We start from the raw sequence: 18,545 nt of genomic DNA on the forward strand, positions 1-18,545 counted from the left end.
ATTATAAATAATAAATATTATAGGACATTATTACACAAATTGACTAAGTCCCACAGTAAGCTCAATAAGGCTTGTGTTGAGGGTACTTAGACAACGATATATATAATATATAAATATTTATAAATACATAGAAAACACCCATGACTCAGGAACAAATATCCATGCTCATCACACGAATAAATGCCCTTACCAGGATTTGAACCCGGGACCATCGGCTTCATAGGCAGGGTCACTACCCACTAGGCCAGACCGGTCGTCAAAAGTTTTTAATTTAAGTGTTTTTATTATGTTTAATTTATTTATATTCCGTTATACCAATAAAATCGATCGAAATTTGCCCGCGTTAGCCTCTGATTTTAAAATTTAATCGCATCATTAGGTAATCTACAATTTAATATCTACCGCGAAAACTCGGGCAAACTAATTATTTTAATTAATAACGAACTCTAGATTGATCAAATTGTCGTTTTCATACGCCTAAGCTCTATATTGTAAATTTCATAGAAATCGCTAGAGCCGTTTTTGAGAAGTTATAAAAAATGCAAATATATCTAAAAATATGATAGATTCATTTCCCGCTATTGCATGTCGTTTTGTACCCACAATGCAAGCCTTATTGAGCTTAATATGGAGCTAGGTCAATAGGGTTGTTTCCATCTACAAATCTTAGGGCAGGATTGTATCCCAATAAATTCTTTTGAATTATAAGAACATGTTAAACTACTTTTAGGGGACCTGTAATGACCATATTTTTGTAAATATTGAATTTAAAATATCTTTTGGCACACGTCACGTGACCAAACTCGAAATGTCTTTGAAGATTCTGATGACGTCACAACTCTCGGATTGACACTGTTGACAGTTAGGCGATAAACAACAAATGACAAATGTCAGTTGACAGTTCGTATCTTCTACGTGTGTATGTAGTTATGTGTCAAACCGTAAACTGTGACGTCACACAATTTTCAAAGAGCGTTTTGGACGCGAAAGCATCTGTCAAAATGTATTTTGTTAATTTAACATATTTAAAGCCGTTTTCAGTATAAAAGTTGAATTTTAGGGCAACTTTTAGTTGATATAGAACGTAATACAAGCGTTTCAAAAAATTGGAAACAACCCTATTGTGCCATAATATTAATTTATGCATTTTATTTACATGTATAAAATTGATACTACAATTAACCTTCAACATATTTTTTTTTTATTTTTTTTATTTATTTATTTAAGAAACAAACAGTCTTTTATAGTTATATATAGCACAGGAACTTTTCTTAAAACTAGACTTACAGTTTCCTTAATGAAAATATTTTAACATCATGCTTATTAAATTAAGTAGTTTCTACATAGTAAAACAGAGCTATTTGTGCGCGCAAAAACAAAAAACAAACAAAAGAAAAGAAAAATTTGAAAAGAAAAAAGAAAAATTTAAACTTATAACATATCTCCATACTAGAACAAAATATCATCAATTCTCAATGATCTTACCATCCGTGACGTCATCCCAGGTGGGCGGAGCGGGGCGTGGTGGAGGGGCGTGGTCTGCGTTCATTGACCCGACTGTAGGATATATATATAGACTCATTTGCAAGTCTATGTTGGTATGTAGATGTTTGTGGTTAAGGTTTATAAGGTTTGATATTGCCTTAATGTGTGCTTGAATGTGTGATCAAATATATCGAGCCGAATAAAGGGAGAAAAATATGTGAACATGAATTTAAATTTTCAAGGAGCTGTATTCATTCAATGTTCAATATATTCTATATTCAAATAGGCCTAGCAACAAGGACTTATAAGTTGCTGACCAAGTATACATTTAGGCTGACCAGATATATTTAATGTTCATCGAAATAGGAATATTTTGCAGATCGATTTAATTATATCCCTTTTAAATTGTCAAGTATTACAAATATCATCTTCATCTAATTATAATAAAACTTTTTAACAAAAAATAAAACCGACTTCAAATATTACCGAAAACGCCATACATGTACCTATAACATTTGAAGAGTTCCCTCGATTTCTCCAAGATCCCATCATCAGACCCCCGACTTGGTGCCAACTGGACCATCTCGGGGTTATACCCGTTCGATTAAAAAAAAAATTAAAATCGGTTCACGATTCTCGGAGATATCGAGTAACATACATACAAAAGAAATCAGTCGAATTGAGAACCTCCTCCTTTTTTGAAGTCTGTTAAAAAGAGCAATTTATTGTTGCAGTTATTATTGTTCTTAAAAAAACATAGATATGTCAAACTTAATAATAAGGATTTCACAAAATGATCGTCAAACACCAAAATTGTATAAAAATAATAGTCGAGAAACTTTCTAGAATAAAATCTAAATGTTCCGATTCCTCATGGATCCCACCATCAGAACTGAGTTGTGACAAAAACGGGACCAATCTGTATATATATAGATTTAAGATTTTTTTTTTAAATCGGTACCCCTAGTGTAAATAAATTCGATTTCGAAACGTGACGTACGCGTTTGCCTTTAGTCTCATTTTGTATTGGATTTAGAAAGAGCGCGCCAAGCGGGACGTTTTGGAAACTCAAAATCCTATACAAAATGAGACTTAACGCAAACGCGTTCGTCACGTTACGATGTCCATTAAATTTACACTAGGGGTACCGGTCAGAAATGACGGAGTTATGAAGTAACAAACATTAAAAAAAACACACCGATTTTTTTTATACTACTACGGTGGCAAACAAGCATAAGGCCCGCCTGATGGTAAGCAGTATCCGTAGCCTATGTACGCCTGCAACTCCAGAGGAGTTACATGCGCGTTGCCGACCCTAACCCCCTCCCACCCTCGTTGAGCTCTGGCAACCTTACTCACCGGCAGGAACACAACACTATGAGTAGGGTCTAGTGTTATTTGGCTGCGGTTTTCTGTAAGGTGGAGGTACTTCCCCAGTTGGGCTCTGCTCTAGATCTGGATCATACATCCGCTGGCTGTACCCTACCACACAAAGCGAGATGACATTCACAGTGCCCATACCTCTCTTCCGGACGGATGGTTTCGGACAAAATGTATGATGCCCTTTAACCTACTTTCTGCCTCGCACAGCTAAACTGTGGAGATAACTCTCGCCCGCAGTATTTCTTACATTTAAATATATGTAATATTGTAAATTACAATAGGAAATAAACAAATAATTCAAAATTAACCTACTTATAAAAATCAAATATAAAAATACTATTATGTATAATTACGCCGGGTAATAAATGATTGCCTTAAACTATTAATTAGGTAAATATTTACAGTATAATGCCTCATTCATTAACTGTTCAAAAAACATACATATACGTTGTCCACGACTTCGTCCGCGTGGATTTATTTCCCGAAACGCTTTCAACCCCTTTTTTACCGTAATAGGGGATGAATTTTCAGAAAGGCTGAAATGACTTTTCACGTATTTTATGAAAATTTCTTATTACGAAATCTCAAGATCCTAATTTAGTTTAAAACTTGATCCCCATACAAATTGTCATCCCATTTTTAACTCCGTTAGAGGATGAATTTCCAAAGACGATGAAATAACTTATCTTCTATTTAATTTTTTTTTTTCTTTTTTTTTTTTTTTTTTTAATATAATACCTTTTCACAAAGTTTTAAGTTCCTAACTTAAATTAAATCTAGTTTAACCATACAAACTTTCATCCCCTTTTTAACCCACTTAGGGATGGAGTTATAAAAACGCTGAAATCGATTTTCTTCTATTTTTATATAATACCTCTCCACTAAATTTCAAGTTCCTAAGTTAAAATGAAACTTGATCCCTATACAAACTTTCATCCCCCTTTTAACCCCCTTAGGGAATTAATTTCCAAAAACCTTTAATAGTGTGCAAATATCAAATCTCTAGCTTTTGTACTTTGGACGGCTCTACATTAATGAATCAGTCTGTCAGTTAGGACACACGCCTTTATATACTATATAGATTAATACATTTTATTGTCCTAAATCTTAGGCTAGGTTTTTTGCAATAATGTATTAAAATAATATTAAAACTTTCATAATTACAATGCAAAGTAATAAAGTTACGCATCTAATTTGTGTTTTTATTTCCAGATGCCGAGAAGACAAACAAACACACGCACAAGCCTACGAGAAAAAAGTTCTTAACTAGTGCAATGTTAAATTTAGGTATTGTTATAAATAGTTTCCGTATTTAATCGCGAGTTTTTGGTGCTATGGTGTTAAGTTTACTAGAGTCAGATCTTTTTTTTATATCGCTGTGTTTATTTTTTTTTTCAACTTCAATATGTGTCGGACTTCATAATCAATCTAAATATTGATTCGTTAAAATTTTCGCCGCTTTTCTAACCTAAAATGTTAAATAACTTATGATGAACAGTAAACAAACGATGAACAACGTTCAAACAAACAATGAAATTTGAACCGTGAACAATGAATTTTCAAACGTGAACTGGCAAATGGACCTTGAACAAACAATGCAGTGAAGCAATGAACCTTGAACAGACAGTGAAACTTGAACAATATGTTTGAACGGTGTCGATAAAAGATGTATATATGAGTGAGTGTCGCGATTGGGACATGTACACCACGTGGTACAGGGGGGATGGGGGAATGCACCATCAGATGGGCATGTACCACCATGGCCCGCCGATGATTAAGACTGAAGCAGGGGTCAATAGCGACTGCATGATGGCGGTCGATTACGCCCCACCTATTAAGGTAAGACTTTTTCTTTTAAGGTTTATTTTAGGTTATATTCTAATCTTGGAGCGGCAAAAACATATAATAGATACAAATCATAATTGATTAAGAAATTTATATGCAAATAAAATCAACTTTATTTATTTCTTGAAAAATTCTTTATTAGTAAAATGCTAAAGTATGTCACTTTTTGATTATATGTAATGGCATTAAGGTTCAAAAGTGAAAAACCTTAAAATTCTGTTACTGTACAAAAATCTTTCTTAATACCCTAAGACATTATTTACTTTTGTCACCCAAAGGATCAAATATAAATTCGCTGATATAGAGAACATTAATTATCTAAATTTCTAAAATATGGAATTTAGGTATTTCAAAAGTGTCCCAAATAGTCTGGCATCTTGTTTTATCATTAACTATAAGTTAGTGGTAAAACCATGCAAGGCAGGTTTTAACCACATCCGAGATTCATTTCAATTTTTTTTATTTATACTTTACTTAGCTAAAGACCGAATAATGAACCTTGAACAAACAATATCAGCATGTTTGAACGGTGTCGAAAAAAGATGTTAACACTCGTGAGTGTCACGACTGGGACATGTACGTGGTACGGATGAGGGGATGCACTACCAGGTCAGTACGGTCACGCTCCGTGATAGATGAGCCATTAAGGGTCCTAGCTAAATTGGTTTTTATTTACTTACCCTATGGCATGCCCAATTTAGCTACATCTCTACATAGCTCAACATTTACGGAGCGTGACTGTATCTCCACGGCCCGCCGAAGATTAAAGCTGGGGTCAATAGCGACTGCAAAGACCGCGGTCGATTACGCCCCACCTATTAGGTAAGGTATGACTTTTTTACCTGACTGTATCAGAAATATGATAAGTTTTTCGAGCGCATGTAAATATGTCCATTTCTTTGGCGAGCTCTATAGCTCAAACGGCTGAACGGTTTTTGACATATGAGGTGTCGTTGAATTCGTCAGAATTGTGGTACTTATAAGAAGTCACAGCGGTAAGATACCGATCTTTCAGTGTCAAAAGTGACGTTTTGGTTGAAGAAATGTGTTCCGTAGTCAACTAGGAACCCTTATAGTTTCGCCATGTCTGTCTGTCTGTCCATCCGGGATTCGTTCCGTGGCCGTTAGTGATAGCAAGTTGCAATTTGTCATGGATAAATAAATCAATGATTCTGACAAAGTGGTAAACTAGAAACTACAATGGTTTTTTATTCAATTCTATTTTATTCTAACCTCGGCATACAAGCAAACGAAAACACAATTGCAGCGCCATCTACGCCAAGCATAGCGCGGTTAACCTCAAGTCAATGTGTTTGTTAAGTTCCTAACTCAAGTTAAGAAATTATTATATTTTTTAACCCCTGATTCAAAAAAAGGGGTGTTATACATTTAACGCCACTCTTTTTCTATGGCATCGTAGCTCTCAAAAGCATAGATCGATTTCAATGCAGTTTGTTTACGTGAAAGCGAGTTTCTTTTGCTGTGGTTCTTAGCTATGTTTGATAAAATAGATCTAGCAGTTTGAAGACAATCAGCTCTTTTCCAAAATGATGTAAGCGATTTTTGGCATTAAATGGTTCCAAACCTTAAGTGGTTTTTAAATTTTAAATTTAATGGTTATTTATTTATTTAAACTTTATTGCACAAAAGAAAAACTTAATGTACAAAAGGCGAACTTAATGCCATGATGCATTCTCTACCAGTCAACCTTAGGGCAAAGCAGAAAAGATTGTAGACGGTGCATTTAAAACTAAAGAAATTGTTATTGATAGAATTAGAGACCTAAAACACATAAATTAATTATAAACTACTTAAATACATAAAGATACATACATAAATAAATTTAATTCTAAACCTAGAACTGAAGCACACAGAAACACAATCGTAGCTCCATCTATGTTAAGCTTTGCGTGTTCATCCTCATGAGAGTTAAGACCAGGGCACTCCGGATCCGTGTTCGTAGATGTGCACGTGCACGATCAAAAATGTTATACCCATGCACGCACACGTCACGCAGGCAATGTACCGCCTCTCATAAAGATCTGTATATTACAACTCGCACGTGCACGCATCTGGTGCGCACAGGTTTTTATCCTCATTAGTGTTAATTCGTTGCGTAGCCATTGCGCTGTTCAATCATAGATCATTTCTGCAACAATTATACTTATTACTAGTATTCATTATCAGCTGTCAATGGAAGCAGGAAAACAGTTGATAATGATTGGATTACCATTGATTTACATTTGTTAATTGTGATTGAGGTTCCGGGTTGAATGCAGTCGAGCGATGATTTCTGTTGAACTTTACGTGTACTCTTAATAATTTCGATAGGAGTACAAATACTCAGACGGATTCAGTATTGTAGTGCGAATGGAATTGGGCGGGACATATTTGCCAGAAGTATATACAAGACCGTAATATGACCCATCCTGGTCTGGACACTAACTTTGAAGGAAGAAAGTAAGCTTCTGGTGGCTGAGAGGAAGATTCTTCGCAAAATCCTCGGTCCAACGCAGCGACCCGATGGCAGCTGGAGAATCCGCAAAAACGTCGAAGTCGAACAGATAGTAGCTGAGCCAAATATCATGCGTGTCACAAAGGCGCAAAATCTTCGGTGGATCGGGTACTGAAAAGACCGTTTGAGGAAAAACCGGTATCGATGGGCGGATGTGGTTGACACGGATCTGCGCGAGCTCCAGGTTGAAGACTGGCGAGAAACTGCACAGGGACGGGATCAGTCGCGAGCAGTCGTGTTGGAGGCCAAGACACACTTTGGGTTGCTGCGCCAGAGGAGTCGTAGTATTGCCAGGCAGAGTGATGGCAGGTGGACCAAAATTTAAACGTAATATTGGTGGCCGCTTTCGTATGAAAGAAGCGCCTGGCGTCCGTAAGTTCGTTGCGATATTCGGAAGATCGCGGGGCACTTCTGGATGAGATGAGACTAGCCCAGGATCGGGATAAGTGGTGTACAGGAAGTCGGCCTTTGCTTAGCAGTAGGCGACGGGAGGCTAAAATGATGTTTATAAATACAAGTTTTCCAGCTTTCTAACTCTCATTCCGAGGTTGATACCGTTTTTGGGCTTAAGATAACTAGGCAATATAGATTGTAATTTGTAAGTTATTATCTAGTTACTTTTTATAGCGAATATACATTTAAGTTAAACTGTTTAAATTTATTAAAGTCATGTGGGGTAAGGAAACTGTCTAATTTGCACGGGGCTAAATAAACAGCACGAAGGATTCCCTACAAGTGTTTCAGTTACACCATCTAACCTTAACTAATTTGACACTTCGATTAGTTGGATTGATTCGCAACTCTGCTACGTAAGTTTTAGTTTTGTAATTTCTAAAAAACGTTTCTTCTAGGTATTTCAATTTACAGATAATTAAGTGATCGATTACTTCTCACAGCTTTTCACGAACAATTTTAATCAATTCGTCATAATCCGAGATTGCTTTAGCGGTACCACACAATGGCGCCCGGCTTAACAAAAAATTAAAATATCTCAAGTGCAACGTAAAATTCATTCACTATCAATCTAGGTACGGTTATCAAACATCCGTCCCCGTGCTGACCATTAACAAAGATTAAAAAAAAGTTTAAAAAACAACCTGTTTGGTTTATTCTCCAAGTGTCACGCACGATCGCCCGTTTCTCTATGGTTTGGCGTCGCGCGGGCTTTTTACTTTTTTATCTTATTTTTTAATCTTTCTCGGAGGCTGCGGTCGGCACGTTTATGGTACGTGGGTAATCATCTAGTTAACTTTTGATCCACCTGTTGGCTCATTCATGGAGGATGAATGGGTGGCAGTGCGGAAGGAATGGGTGCTGTGAGAGGGAGGCGATTCCAAACATACATTTTAATATCCAAGCGATGTCATTTTGTATCATTCGTGCGTGCGTTTCGCTTGTATTCGTCGCAGGTATTGGCGCAATCGAAAGGCTAATGATACAAAATGATGTCAAAATTTTAGTTTAAATTGGGCTCGGCATAGTGAACTATGTATACAACAAGCATACCATCACCGCGCGTGCGCTTAAAATAGTCTTTGATTTTTAGTATTCCGTACAAAACTTTGTTCACGGAACACTTATAGAATCACTTTGGTTTTGCAAATCGGTCATATGCGTTTTTTTTCTATATTATTATATTTGTGTCTCTAAATACTTTTTACTTTGGTAAAATAAAGACGTCAACACTTAAAAAAAACTGAGTCCCCGCCTGTGCGGATGAAACGCTGTATTAGTTTTTGAAAAGTATTTATATAAATAAATAATAAATAAATATTATAGGACATTAATACACAAATTGACTAAGTCCCACAGTAAGCTTAATAAGGCTTGTATTGAGGGTACTTAGACAACGATATATATAATATATACATACATATTTTATAAATACTTAAATACATAGAAAACACCCATGACACAGGAACAAAAATATCCATGTTCATCACGCGAATAAATGGCCTTACCAGGATTTGAACCTGGGACCATCGGCTTCATAGGCAGGGTCACTACCCACGAGGCCAGACCGGTCGTCAAAATTACAAGCTTTTATTTAGTTTCACCTGTTCCGTTATCTGTCTGTAATTAAATTTTGCAAGTTAAATTTGATCCACTTCCCGGTTTCCGATTGAGCTGAAATTTTGCATGCATATGTAAGTCAGGTGACAATGCAATATTATGGTACCATCGAGCTGATCTGATGATGGAGACAGGAGGTGGCCATGGGAACTCTGTGATAAAACAACGCAGCCTAATTGTGTTTGGGGTTTTTAGAATAAGCTCGATAAGTATTAGTCGCCAGACTAACAAAAATACAGTAAGCGATAAAAGCTTGTAACAAAAATGAATTTTTGCCAAAAAATATTTCAGATACACTGTATCTTCAAATTACGTCCAAAGTTCGTAAAATAAAGACGTCTTCAGCTATCATTATCTGACTCCCCGCGCGTGCGGTTGAAACACTGCATTAGTCTTTTAAATTAATTGCCCCATACGAGGGGAGGACGTACGATGTCGAGCGCTTTGTTGGCTACAAAAGACGGTAGGTTGGAAGAAGATTGTCGACGTAAAAAGTGATCTAGATGTAAAATAAAGTAATAGTACATTACAACTCGTGTCGATTTAAAACACTCCCTTCGCAACTCGTGTCGATTTAAAACACTCCCTTCGGTCGTGTTTTAATTTATCGCCACTCATTTCGAATTTCCTATTTTTCGCACTTGTATCGTACAATGTTTCACAGTACATATGGCCCTTTAAATGTTCGACACAGTAACGTAATATGCTAATTTTCGCACTAGTGCTACCATATGTACTGTAAAAATATTAAACAGACACTTGTGGCAGTTTACTTTAATTAAGGGTCCATTTTAAAAATGCTCTGAAACTTTGTACTTACAATAGGATAAAGTATATCTAGTCCTGTGATTCGTTTATGTATAGCTTCAGAGACCATATTTATAAACATACAGCGAATTTGAAATTTATTCGAATAAAAAAAAAAGAAAAATGAATGAATTTAAGTTTTTCATACAAAACTTGTTTTTTTTTTTTTCTATTTCGCTTGTTTAGAAACTAAAGCTATAAAAACTAATTACAGAAACATATACCTCATGTCATTATATGTGCAAAGTTTCATTACAATCCCACACGTATATCACGAAACTAATAAACTAAACAATAATATGCAATCGCCATGCATGATTAATGTATTCATGCCAAACTGTAGCTTTCTGGCATTAACGATCACGGAGCAAATCTGCGGACGAACAGAGAGACGTACATGGCGAAACTATAAGGATTTCTAGGTGATTATGAAAGCCTAGAAATACGAGTTTCGCATTTCACGATGCTTTTACTCAACATATCAAAGGCAATCAATACATTGACCTCCCGAAATCAAAACCAAATCATCCCTCGAGGGACGCTAAAGTCCGTTTCGGCAGTTTTTTGCCGAGTCCGTCATCTTGCACGATTTATATCTCGCGTCACGGAGGGAGAAATCAGATTACGGTATATCAGATATATGGGAGCGGCCGAGCTGCCCAAAACTATCTAAACAGAGTTTAAGAGTCCTCGGCAAGCTCGGCCGAATTTCACCTTCCCATACAAACGGAGTTTCGTTCTTATTTTAAAACTACGTGTTGGATGGTAATGAAACTTTGCACGTACAATGATATGAGGCATATCTAGGCCTGAAATCAGTCTATATTGCTCCACCTTATGAAACAAACGAAATAGAGCAAAAAACTAATTTTGTATGAAAATATTAAAATTTGCTGTATTTTTATACTATGCTATCTGAAGCTACATAAACTAAATACAGTGGTGGCAGCATGGTTCCTCTTTTATCGCCTGTCACTATGACCGTCACTTTCGTACTTACGTACTTGTACGTGGTGTGCTCACATGCCCGCAATGTTCGCGAACTTTTGGTAGCACGATCGGCTACATCAGTCACTTGCGAGCACAACAGAGACAGCAACGGAGTTGATAGCAGTCGCCGTGGCCGAATCGGCCGTGGAGTTATTATTATTACTTGTTAGAACGTGACAGGCATGGTGACAAATGATAAAGAGCCGACCATCTTAGCCCTACTGGACTAGATATACTTTATCCTATTGGAAGTAAAAAGTTTCTAAGCAATCGAGCTAATCGTTTTGTATGGAGAACTGGCTGCGTAGCCAACGTTACAATCGTTACCGCTCCGTAGCGTAGCGTAGTCATCTCTCTCTATCACTCTTCCATATTAGTGCGACTGTGACAGTTGCGTTTCGTTCGCAACGGAGCGTGAACGATATGCACGTTGGCTACGCGGGCTGGGCTCGCTGGGGACTCTCGTTGTCTAAGTACCCTCAACACAAGCCTCATTGAGCTTACTGTGGGACTTAGTCAATTTGTGTAATAATGTCCTATAATATTTATTTATTTTATTTTTTATTTTATTTATACGAAACCGCCAACAAAAAGCCTCGCATTTTAAAATGACATACTTAAATTATATTAAATTTGACATGAACATTTATGTAACAAATATCTATATTTGGTACTAGTTTATGTTACATAAAATTTTAATACAAAGATAATAAAGCCGAAATAAAACTTCTACTTGCTTCGTCTACTTCACTACTACTACTACTACTTTTTATAAGCTATTACTTAAAGGTGTAAGCATTTTATTTACAATAGCAATATACATAATGCATATAAGTATACCGAGGATTACTATAACTAGCCTAAATCTAAAATAGGCCCTTGAGACATTGTACTAAGGATGCTGGCGGCATTTCTCGTTGTATCGCAATACCGATACTTTGTGCGAGGAAGCCGCCAGCTCTTCGGTCACCAGTTACGTCAGCCAGACGCTTCGCGATTTCTGCAAAAAACTTGTGCGCTTCAAGTTTATATTTTACTTGCCCTGTTGGTATGTATGTATGTTAGTGTGGGTCAATTCTTGCAAGCTAAATTTAACCCACTTCTCGATTTCCGATTGAGCTGAAATTTTGTATACATATTTAAGTCAGATGACAATGCAATATTATGATGGCAATGAGCTGATCTGATGATGGAAACAGGAGGTGGCCATGGGCACTCTGTGACAAAACATCGCGAACTAATTTTGTTTTGGGTTGTTAGAATTATCTCGATGAGTATTAGTTGCCTTTGATAAGTAAAGTACTTACATCGGCGATAAAAGCTTGTACAAAAAAGCGGCCAAGAGCGAGTCGGACTCGCCCATGAAGGGTTCCGTACCATTTATGACGTATTAGAAAAAACTACTTACTAGATCTCGTTCAAACCAATTTTCGGTGGAAGTTTGCATGGTAATGTACATCATATATTTTTTTTAGTTTTATCATTCTGTTATTTTAGAAGTTACAGGGGGGGGGGGGACACACATTTTACCACCTTGGAAGTGTCTCTCGCGCAAACTATTCAGTTTAGAAAAAAATGATATTAGAAACCTCAATATCATTTTTGAAGACCTGTCCATATACCCCACACGTATGGGTTTGACGAAAAAAAAATTTTTTTTTAGATCAATGATGTATTACAAAAAAACTACTCACTAGATCTCGTTCAAACCAATTTTCGGTGGAAGTTTGCATGGTAATGTACATCATATATTTTTTTTAGGTTTATCATTCTCTTATTTTAGAAGTTAAAGGGGGGGGGGGGGGGACACACATTTTACCATTTTGGAAGTGTCTCTCGCGCAAACTATACAGTTTAGAAAAAAATTATATTAGAAACCTCAATATCATTTTTAAGGACCTATCCATAGATACCCCACACGTATGGGATTAATGAAAAAAGTATTTTTTTTTCTATTTTTGTGTGAAAATCTTAATGCGGTTCATAGAATACATCTACTTACCAAGTTTGAACACTATAATTCTTATAGTTTCGGAAAAAAATTGTGACATAATCGGACAGACAGACGGACATGACGAATCTATAAGGGTTCCGTTTTTTGCCATTTGGCTACGGAACCCTAAAAATTAATTTTTTGGCAAAACTTATTTGTATTACAATTACAGTGTTTAGAAAAAGGCAATTTATAGTTGTCTCTAATCTTCGTACCATATATAATCTAAACTAAATAGGTTTTGCGGTTTAAGCCTAAAGATGTAACAGACAGGCATACATACAGACAGAATTACATTAATTGTTATAAGTGATATTATAGTAGGGAAGTAGTGATGAAATAGTCTATAGTTATCGATAGTTGACGACAACGAGTGAAGCGAGGAGTATTGTTCAGTGTCATATGATCAAACAACTAACGTTAGGACAAAGATTCAATTTAGAATGGATCGAGAGACCTTCTTATAGGCCTTTGCGTCAGTTAGAGGCTAGAGAAGAAATATCCCAGGGCTAAAGCCATGCTTTTTCCCTTGATTATCCCACCAGAAACAAATAGTCGTTAATCATCTGTCGCCATTTTTAAGGAAAGACAATTTCTCGGGGCGGCCATGTTCCGCCCGCGCGGTGATCTGTCAAATCATTCCCAACGTTTATCTTGATGTGCTTAGTTAGGGACGCTAAAAACCGGGTATGTAACATTTCTTTTTTTTTAATAGCCTATTTCTTTAAGGGTACACGGAAATAACATAATAGACACTCTACTAACAGTTTTAGTAATCGTGTTTTTAAAGTTTGGAACGATGTACAAATGTTCGTTAATTCCGTCACCTTGTTTTTATTCATATATCTATTACCTATACAGCGGTAATTGAAGATATAAGTAAGAGTTCAAGATATTAGTACGGTTTATATAGCCACGAGCGGCGCTGTGACGCTGTCGCTAGATCATAGATGCTGCTTCGCATTTTGCATTGATTCGCTTATAGCTGTCACTTGTTAACACCGCGGGATAGAAAGTGATGGATACCGTTTTATCACGCTGTCACGTAGACAAGAACGACCATCATATACATACTGTAGACCTCGCAATAAGATTCATAAGCTTAAAAAATGTAAAAAGTAAAAATACTTCGTTGAGTCCATTGGCATATATATCAAAGGATGGACCTTACGGGCAATAAGAATAGGGCTAGTCCAGCGGTGTCACGCACACGAATTCCAACCAATCGTGCAGTCTAACGCCAATCGGTTGGTGCGTTCGCATCACGCGCGCGATTGATCCCAACTAGTTGCGTCAGTCTGCACGATTGGCTCGAATTCGTGAGTGACACCATTGAACTAGCGCCATCTTAGTGCCCGTAAGGCTCGTCCTTGAATCTTGATATATATATGTTGAGATATATATGTCAATGGTTGAGTCATTATCACAGCGTACTCACAATGGTCTTAAGTGACATAGACCCTAAGTTATTTGTGCCAATTTCCACTATTTTGAACATTTAATAAAAAACGAAACTGCAGAAAATTTCTATGTAACTACTGAACCTGCTCAAGAAATTTCACGATAATCGGTTGAGAATTACGACCTGTAGAGGAGAACATATGAAAGGAGTTTGCCTGAGTCAAAACAGAGAACTTTGCTAACGCTTCGGTCAATAATAAAAAAAAGATTGTCTGTTGTGCAAACAGAAGTGATGACACGTGTCGTGTAAGAGAAAATAGATAATTATTAATTGTTGTGTGACAATCGAATATAAAAAGACAAAGGATGAATAAAGAATGACTATTAATGATTATTAGTTCAGTATAGGAAATGGGGGATACAAACATACCATCATAAACATTTCCACGATTTTACAAATATTCATATAATAGATTTTTTTTAAGTTCTCACTTTAGGCTTGATTTTAGAAATGAGATGTTTTACTATTTTAGAGACCTTGAAATAATATTGAACGGAAGTTAAAGCTGATAGATTAACAATAATAAGTTTTTGGCAAAAATTTCATTTTTGGTACAAGCTTTTATCGCTGACTGTACTTTTTTTCCACAGGCAACTATACTTATCGAGACAATTCTAAAAACCCCAAACACAATTAGGTTGCGATGTTTTATCACAGAGTTCCTATTGCTACCTCCTGTCTCCATCATCAGATCAGCTTGATGGTACCATAATATTGCATTGTCACCCGACTTACATAATGTGTGCTAATTTTCAGCTTCATCGGAAACCGGGAAATGGGTCAAATTTAACTTGCAAGATTTGTCCTATACATACTAACAGGGCAATTTAAATAAACGCTTGTAAAAACCATTGCTTTAAGCTACGCAATTTAAGTTCTCATCCCGGAAAATCAATTTAATTTGTTTTCTCGGTATCTAATTAAGTTATTCCACATAAATTATAGTACTTTTATTTATTTATTTAAAACTTTATTGCACAAAAGACAAACTTAATGTACAAAAGGCGAACTTTTATATTGATAATTAAAGCAATTCGTGCAAAATTATTCCCTAACCATTCTAAAATATCAAAATTGCACAATGTTATATTATTATTCAAGTTTTCACTTCTGCCGGCACTCTCGGAGTGCAACTCGTTTTTTTTTTACTTTTTTTAAGCTTATGAATCTTAACGCGAAGTCTACACTTCACTACACTACAGCTCACAGCCAATAATTTTACAATTGGGCAAAGTTGTTGTTAAACCTCTCGCGCTAATATTGATGTCGTCGGCCATAGGAATTTCACGATCTGTCTGATCTTACGATCGGCCGTCGTCAAACACATTCCGTCGCTGCCTGTACTAGGCAAAAGAAAAGCCCGCTACTCCATGCTGGCAGTAAGCAGCGGCCCCCGTGTGTGGCGATCCTGATTAATGACGTCACGGCGCGTCACCGCTGACGCATCGTTAGACGTCGCGAATGTCTCAAATCTAAACCGAATGTTTTGGGAAAATGGCAAATTTTTTGACGGCGGGAAAAACGCAGTTTTCTAAATCCGGTTGACTTTGGAAACATTTTGGGCCGTTTGGCGTTACAAATGCGTAGGCCTTATTATTTAAAGCTGTACACATAGCTGCGAAAGTTTAGTAAGCATATCCACAAGAATGGAATTCATTTATAAAGTGCGTATGCACATTTGCGCTTGGTGTACACTTGAGTTTTTAAACGGTTGGCGGAATAGAGGCTAGGCGAAAAAAATGTAAGATTTTTCCGTCACGCTTCGTCTTTCTTTTGCTTAAATTATTTCTGGAGAATGAGTAACAAAATTTCACCGACTTACCTATATCGGCGCAGTTGGCAAACAGCCGCTTAGAGGGCTCCTCTACAGTCTAGGGGATGCAGCTATGCGGTGGAATGAGATAGCAATATCACTTGCTCCCTCTAACGCATAAATGCGTCCCTTGGACTGGCCTACGCTGGGCCAACGTGTGAGGAGCCGAGAAACAGATGTTAACAGCGACGATCCGGGTTCGATCCCTGGACGTGTAAGCAGATATTACTTTTTATATACCTATTTTTTGACTTGAATTTCTTATTTTTGATTGACCAAGCGAGTGTGCCGTTTTGTTACCATTTTTCATAGGCTTTAGATGACGGGTAACAGGATGGAAGGAATGAAAATAGTCAAGTAATTTTGGGACTCTATCTCGTGAAAAATGTCTCCCATTAGGATCGACAGAACTTGTGATTTCAATAGTACAAAAATTACCAAATTACAAAAAAATAGTTTAATTTACAGTACATATGGTGCATGTTGTATTTTATTTTACAGTACATATGGTGCTACATTATAGTACTAGTGCGAAAATTAGCATATTACGTTACTGTGTCGAACATTTAAAGGGCCATATGTACTGTAAAACGTTGTACGATACATGTGCGAATAGGTAATTAGCAACTCGTGTCGATTTAAAACACTCCTCGGTCGTGTTTTAATTTATCGCCACTCGTTTCGAATTTCCAATTTTTCGCACTTGTATCGTAATGTACTATTAAATTGTCACCTACCGCCCCCTAGTATTACATATAGAGATATGTCTCCACTATCGTTTTTTTATGATATATAAATAAAAAATATTGATTGTAACGAATAAACGATTTTCATATTCAATAGGACACTTTTACACAACTAAGCCCCCACAGTAAGCTCAAGAAGGCTAGTGTTGTGGGTACTCAGATAACGATATATATAATTTACCTACAAATACTTAAATACATAGAAAACACCCATACAGAAATAAATAACCTAACCTAACCGGGATTCGAACGCAGGCCCATCGGCTTCATAGGCAGGGTCACTACCGACTAAACCAGACCGGTCATCAAATAGGCGGTAAACGAGCAGACGGGTCACCTGATGGTAAGGAATTACCGTTACCTCTGGACATTTGTAACACCAGTGGGGTTGCAAGTGTGTTGTCGGTTTAAAGACCGGAATACGCTCTTTTCTTCAAAGTTTGAAGGACTTATCGGTCCAGAAATAACACGGGCGACATTTCAGTCCACAGTGTCTGTTCCAAGTGTCACGGCGCCTGATCGTAAAATCAGGCAGATCATGGAATTCCTATGCATATCGTGAATCAAGAAAATCATTTTCTCGTCCCCTGAGTTGATGTCCCCGCGTAGCACCTACCAGGTCCTATTTCTGGACAGTTTGAAGCAACCTAACGAATCTATCCTACCTAACTACTAATCTAACCTGTCCTTAAACTACGTCCACAAGAGAGGTATTATGGGCATTGTGAATGTCATCTCGCTTTGTGTGGTAGGGCATAGCACAGCGGATGTCATTCCAGATCTAGAGCAGAGCCCAACTGGGGAAGTACCTCCACCTTACAGAAAATCGCAGCCAAATAGCCCTACCCTACTCATAGTGTTGTGTTCCTGCCGGTGAGTAAGGTTGCCAGAGCTCAACGAGGGGTGGGCGGGGGTCGGCAACGCGCAGTTGCAGGCGTACATAGGCTACGGATACTGCTTACCATCAGGCGGGCCGTATGCTTGTTTGCCACCGACGTAGTATAAAAAAAATATGGGTTTTATGTGACTACCGTCAGAACATTACACAGGAACTTTACGATCGGCCGCCGACATCCATAATACTGCTGATCTGTATTGTATTCGGATAAAAGAAAACCTTACTGACCTATTTTTGGGTAGGTACCGTAACGTAGCGTGGGCGTAACAGAGAAACGATGAATCACTGTCGTGTGGCTCAATCCAAGGGTTTAGGTTAATAAGATGCTGGATTTATTGGTATTTACTTAAAAAAGGCTCGGATAATGACTGTCTGATGTCTATTGTCTATCAAATAAAAATACCGGCCATAATGTCAATGTCCAAAGAAGAAAATGTTGACTACGTTTATATGATAAAAGAATTGAGTACTGAACGACGCTTCACACGTGAGCTCAAAACGTTTTGCACCACAAAAGCATATTACTCAGTAAAAG

At 37.1% G+C, this 18,545-nt stretch overlaps 1 protein-coding gene across 2 annotated transcripts in view; it reads left to right on the forward strand.

The window, feature by feature from the left end:
- Window positions 1–18,545, forward strand: part of LOC133530545 (zinc finger protein rotund-like) — a 256,082-nt gene that overhangs the window by 12,635 nt on the left and 224,902 nt on the right. For both annotated transcript variants that reach the window (XM_061868494.1, XM_061868495.1), the window contains exon 2: window positions 4,081–4,707. In XM_061868494.1, the coding sequence (XP_061724478.1) occupies window positions 4,543–4,707 (165 nt within the window). In that variant the 5' untranslated portion in view covers window positions 4,081–4,542. The remainder of the gene's footprint in view (window positions 1–4,080; window positions 4,708–18,545) is intronic.

This window comes from Cydia pomonella, chromosome 23 (assembly GCF_033807575.1).
Source record: "Cydia pomonella isolate Wapato2018A chromosome 23, ilCydPomo1, whole genome shotgun sequence".
In the NCBI taxonomy this organism is placed as follows: Eukaryota; Metazoa; Arthropoda; class Insecta; order Lepidoptera; family Tortricidae; genus Cydia; species Cydia pomonella.